This window comes from Cajanus cajan, chromosome 9 (assembly GCF_000230855.2).
Source record: "Cajanus cajan strain Asha chromosome 9, NIPB_CcT2T_4, whole genome shotgun sequence".
NCBI classification, from domain to species: Eukaryota; Viridiplantae; Streptophyta; class Magnoliopsida; order Fabales; family Fabaceae; genus Cajanus; species Cajanus cajan.
Window position 1 is genome coordinate 7,741,776 of NC_138525.1, and position 6,606 is coordinate 7,748,381.

At 24.0% G+C, this 6,606-nt stretch overlaps 1 protein-coding gene across 1 annotated transcript; it reads left to right on the top strand.

The window, feature by feature from the left end:
- The first annotated feature begins 3,068 nt into the window (after positions 1–3,068).
- Positions 3,069–6,251, top strand: LOC109814051 (protein RADIALIS-like 3). Its single transcript, XM_020378386.3, has 2 exons — positions 3,069–3,469; positions 5,990–6,251. Exons 1-2 carry the CDS (start codon positions 3,216–3,218, stop codon positions 6,015–6,017), a joined length of 282 nt encoding a protein of 93 aa, XP_020233975.1. The 5' UTR covers positions 3,069–3,215; the 3' UTR covers positions 6,018–6,251.
- The last annotated feature ends 355 nt before the right edge of the window (positions 6,252–6,606 follow it).

The following is a 6,606-nucleotide window of genomic DNA, read 5'->3' on the forward strand; positions in this document are numbered from 1 at the left end:
AATTCAATGATGTTGGAGTGGTATAAATTTCAAGACTCACAGTTTCGTATATGAAAAAAAATATAATTAGAATAAGAGATGTGGTATAAATTTTAAATTTTAGTTTTGTATATGAAAAAAAAACATAATTAGAATAAGAAATTTTGTTAAATATGATCAGTGAAGTTTTCTAATAAAGATTAATTATCAATAAAATTAATAGATATTTTATATCGATAATAAAATTAAAAAAATGATAAAATCAAAGCACAAAAACATAATTTAAATAAAATATGTATATGACATCATTAAGTAACTCACAATAGATTGAGTGTTTATTTTTTTAAAAAAAATTAATAAAATAATCAGTTTAATTTTTTTACTTTTTTAATGTATTTGTTTTAATTTTTTTTTAAAGAATCAGTTTTTTAAGAATACTTTTATGAAACTTTTTTTTTTTAAGTTTAAACAAATTCATTATCGTCCAAGTAACAGACAAGTGGTATAATGACATCATTCAAATAATAAATACAAAATAAAATATAATTCAAATAATAAATACATAAAAAAAATAACGATTTGAACTATTGAAATGTAATTTTTTGCTTCTAACTCAATTCGACTTGAAGTCATGGTGAATGGAGCCGTCCCAACTAGTTATAACTTGTTTTTGACATCTCTAAAACAAATAAAAAGGCATACAAGTAAAATAGTAAATGTTCAAAGTAATCAATGTGTGTTTGATCGCATATACATTATTTTTGAACTTTTTTTTACAAAAAAAAATATTGATAAGGACAACATTTTCATGAATATTATATATCAAGCACTATTATTTAATTAATAATTAATCAAAACTCAACAATATCTTATTTGATTTTAAAATTTGATTTAATAATTTTTTTAAATAAATATATTCATCAAAGTAAGATTTTATAGTCATAGGTGATGTAATACTCGTGTCATGAAATCTGCAAGCTCATATGAATTCTATATCATTTATGTCAACTTACAACTATGTATATTATTCATGAATCTAGATAAAAAAATATATATATCAGTATGTTCAAATTGATTTTTCATATTTCAAATATAATCTTTAAAAATTAATAGTTATAATTTGTATTTAAGCATGATTTTTTAATTTTTAGCTAGTCCAAAACACGTAATATAAAGAATAATAATTTCTACATCTTTTACTATTTTAGATATGATAATTGAAAGAAAGTTTGAAATGAATAAACAAACAACCATTAAGACATTTTTAATCAAATTAATTACTAAAACGAAGACTACACACTCTTTCTATTTTAAATGTAATTCACACATGAAATATTAAGTTTCACTTAGTGATAAAAGTTGAAGTGTATATAAAATCTTAAATTTAAATCTTGTTATTGTTATTTAATTTTTATAAATAAAAAAAATAATTTACACATAAATTTACAATAATTTTAAAATTTATTTTTATCAAACACCTTAAACCTTAAATTTAAATTTATAAAATTTAGACTAAATTACATATTTATATTGTTTAGAGACCTATAAGAAAATCTAGAAAATTCCCTAAACAATATGAATGTATTAATCGATATAAACTTACATAAAATATGTAAAAAACAATATTGTTTAATTAATGAAATGAGAATATAAATTTAAAACGCAAGATATAGGTATGTAATAAATGTGACCTTTAGCAGCTAATTCTATCTTATATTCTTTGTTCAAACCTAGCTTAAAAAAAAAAAAAAAAAAAAAAAAAAAAAAAAAAAAAGACATTGTTGACACATCACTAAATACTAGATTTAGCATGGAAATGTTTTCTTCTTTGGGGGCGGCTGCGTTCGACTTGTTCGGTTGTGATTCATGCCACTGTCTGTTTGGAAACGTCTCCTCCGCATTTAAATATCATAACTATTACATAAATACTGTAAGAGATTCTTGGTTTGAATAAAACTTAATTAATTTTTTAAAATTATTTTATTGATATAAAATATCTATCAAATTAATTTTTGGTGAAAATTCAATTTAATTTATTTAATTATGTTATTGATACAAAATTTGAACTTGAATACGAGACCTTAAAAGGAATCACGCTCAGTACTACTTAGACTAACGACTTGTTAGTAATATATATATATAAGTGATTAATTAAAATTTTCAATATTTAAATCCACCTCGAATTAGATGAATTTAGTAAGACATGCTAGATTTTACTTTGTTTTAACGAGACTCTCTAATCTTTAGAACTTAAGAAATTATTACAAGAAAATTGTCATATAGTGACATATATCTTATAATAATATTATATATGTCACTAAAAATTATTTTTATTCACATAATAAATATAATATATATTGATATATTATTAAAAAAGTGTAGGTATAAACTATAATGACGCATAAAATATGTTGTTAATTATCATTTAAAATCAACACTAAAATTGTATATAACTATATGTCAAATAAGTATATACTTATACATATTGTACCTATAATGACACTTTTTATATCACTATATATAATATTTCTTGTAATAAATTGATATTTCAGAAATTCCATAACAAAACAGGTATAAATATAACTCTAATCCCTTATTATAGCCTAAATCTGAAAGGAATTAAACTATTTGCTAGACAAGTCTATTATGATAAAAAGCCATCATATTTAATTTATAGTTTAATTTCTATATATTATTCGTGTTAGCCAATCAAAAGTAATTATATATGCATATATGAGTTTTAGAGTAATTATTACACAAATCAATTAATAATTTTATCTTAAATAGCAATTTGTGATTGTATTTTTATACTATATCGTTATATTTAAATAAAATCCTTTAGTTTGTCTGATTTATTCAACGTATATTACTATATTAATCAATACCACACACAACATAAACATATACATATAATCACTTAGATGGGAAATTATATATATCTACTTGTGGAGGTTAAATTAATTTGTGAAAAGTCTTAATAAAGTGTATCTAGCTATCACAAGACTCTAGCTGTATGTTGTCCCACTCTACATTTTGGGGTCACATCTAGGCATGATCCACCAATCCTTTCACCTTTTATAAACACACCACCCTACTCAATCTCTTTAATTTCCATGCGCATTCAACGAAACACAACAACCACCCCTTTTCATTTTCATTTTCACCTCCTCTAATTCCAAATTGCATGGAAACACAACCTTATTCCATTGTTTGTACCTGAGATATCATAGATCCGGATGGCTTCAAACTCACACAACAATAACAAGGAAAACTCAAATTCCTCTTGGACACGCATGCAGAACAAGCAATTCGAAAGAGCACTTGCCTTGTATGATCGAGACACCCCAGATCGATGGCAAAACATAGCCAAAGTGGTTGGTGATAAATCAGCTGAGGAAGTTAAGAGACACTATGAAATCCTTTTGGAGGACCTTAGCCATATTGAGTCTGGACGTGTTCCAATTCCCACTTATAAATCCAATCAAGAGAGGTAAACAACACTCCTTTCTTTGGTTCAATTTCTACCTATTTCCTTTTTTTCTCACTCATGCATGCAGTGCTTACTTATTTATATTTTATATGGATTCTTAACTCCCTTTTCATTGATTTGTTTATACTTGTTAATTTGAGTGTCACAAGTTCATGTGATTTGTTTTTACGGAAGGATGTATGGCTATTGAGAATTTAGATAGCCTTGTTCAACAAGGTTAGATAGATTCGATCGAGGAGAAAAACTCAAGTTCTAGTATAATTTGTTAGAAAATAAAATTATGAGAGGCTTCGTGTACTTAAATTTAAATGTTGCAACATAAAAAACCTGAGCATCTCATATATACCAGATATAAAATTCTCATGGCTAATGTCAATTACAGATTACTGTGTATGAATTTTTCATGAAGATTTATAATTTTTATCTCATATTTCTGAAGTCATGGTTTACATGCATACGCTAAAATCCCTCATAAAATGCGGTTTCTTTTTTATTTTTCTTAAATTATTATTATTATTATTATATATATATATATACATACATAATATATATATATACATATATATATATTCAATATTAAATTATCAACCAATGAACAGAAAAAAGAAAAAAGAAAAGAAAAAAAAGACATCTGTGAAAAAGATTATATTCAAATAAATAAATAAAAAGTGAGTGACCACGTGTCGTGCTTAAATTTTACTTCAACATATGATCAGTCAAATGAGGATTTTGTGATACATCATCAAGCAGACAAATGAAGAAGTTTCAAACTTTGAGGTGAGAGTAAGCTAAAATAATATAGGGAAAACTATTAAAAAAACATTTAAAAAAAAAAAAAAGACACTACATCTACTTTTATACTATAAATTAGAATATATCTAATGTGAAAAGTGAAACTTTCTCTTTCTCAATCAGAGGACTTCAACACTACTTCTCCTTGAGATGTTTATTTTACATACTATTCCTACAAAAAAAAAATCTAATCATTTTAAATTATCTCTATTTGTGCACTTAATATTTTAATTGACTATCCATTTCAATTCAAAAATAATTTTATATCAAGATCTAATTTCTTATGAATTCAAAATATAATTTAAAAAGGTTAAAAATATTTATTATGTATAATGTATAAATTAAAATACTAGTTTATGCTTAAGCAAAAATGAATCAAAATTTTCAGCCCATTATTTAAAATATTTTTAACTATATTTTAAAGCAAATTTGTATTTTATTATATTTAAAATTAACTTTCCAATATTAAACAAATGGATATATTATAAACATTTTTTTTATGTTAGTTATATATTAATATATATAATTTAACACATTTACACCTTATTTGATACATATGAAATAGCAAAGAAATAGGCTAGGGAGCGAGGAAATAGCGAAGAAAAAAAATCACACTTGTTTAATATCAAAGAGATTTGTCAACCAAAAAATAAAAAAAGATGTGAGAATTTATTTCTTTGCAAAACAGCACAAAAATAAACACTGCATACCATAATCCTAAACGTATTTAAATAATATTTGAATAACACTTTCATTAATCACGCAAAAATATTTATTCCAATAAATAAACTCTTATTAGAATACATTTTCTTTCAAAATTCTGAAGATTTTTTTTAATTTATTTGCATAAATAAATTTTTTTTATTCAAATACATTTCCTTTCAAAAACGAAATTTTATTTATTTATTCAAATAAATAAATTTTTATTAGAATACATTTTCTTTCATTCGAATAAATAAATTTATTTCATTGGAATAGGATTTTTATTTATTCGAATGAAACTTTAGAATTTTATTTATTTATTTTAAATGTTTATTTTATTTTATTTTATCTTTAACCTAAAAATATTATTTTGAAATTATTTATTTACTTTTAATTATTTATTTATTTTATTTCAAAAATATTTTTATTCTATTATTTATTTCTTTTTTCTTTTTTCATATGTATTTTATTTTTGACATATTTCTTTTTAACTTACTAAACATATATCATATTATTTTTCATCTATTTCTCTTCAATTAAATAACCAAATTTTTACTATATTTCTCACATATTTTCACTCAATTGTTTCTCTCTCCTTTATTTCTCACATATTTTTTTCCTCTCTACCAAACACTGTTAAAGCTCAAAGGGATAATTTGTCCACTCCTAATGAGAGCCCACTGGTATGTTTGGCTGTGGCAGGTTTGTTACTTTGTTGGATCTATCATCTATGGCCTCACCTTTTAATTCGTTAAATTCAACTTGCTTTATCATTCTAAATAGGAATATGTGCATAAATTATTATAAATTTTTAGTAATGAATTTGATTCTTATAAATAAGTAAGAAATGTAAAAATCTTTTATATCATCGATGTATTCTGATTAAATTTTTAAACATTAATAAAAACGTATAAACTATATTAGAAAAAGTCAAATGCACCGGTTCTCTTTTTAATGAACAAAGGATAATGCATTATCATGTTTGTTATAGCTTTGTCCATTAACAAAATGCTGCTTGATTTGCAGGCCCCTCAAATATCTTAATCAGCAATGAATTTACCAAGTCAACTCAAGTTTCTTTAGCCACTTACGTTCGGAACAACACATGAATGCAAGATTAAACACTATTCTACTTTCCTTGTTTAGCTAATCTCAATTATGTCCACCAAACTTTTACCAATTTACTTCTATTTTTTCAGTTCAGATTCTAAGTGAACAATATAACCTGTTTGATAGTGTTTCATTGTCTATTTCAAAATCCTTCTTTATAAATTCAATTTTAATACCAGATTTTTTTATTTTTTTTGGTAAAGTAAGTGAAGTACCAGTTCTTGCAAACAAAAGAAATTATATATTTGACAAATTGGGAATCTCCCCTCTCTTTTGTCTCACATATGAAGTTATAAAGGAACATGAAAGTCAAAGGGTGAGAAAAGAGGACACAAATGACAACTATGTACAGTGTGTTTGGATTGGAGTTGCACTCCGTTAAACAGAAATTACTTCCCTTGCTTCTATTCTTTTCCTTGGAAAGAGAAATGTTGTTTGTGTTGTTTCAAACGCATTTTCAAATATACACGTAAAGATGTTCCAAAAAGTTGTTTGGTTGCTATAACCCTATGTTAATGGGAGCAAGCTTTTGA

Coding starts and splice junctions, on each gene's coding strand:
- LOC109814051 (XM_020378386.3), top strand. CDS start 3,216: ATGGCTTCAAACTCACACAACAATAACAAGGAAAACTCAAATTCCTCT. Junction 3,470..5,989: donor TATAAATCCAATCAAGAGAG/GTAAACAACACT, acceptor CTTGATTTGCAG/GCCCCTCAAATATCTTAATC.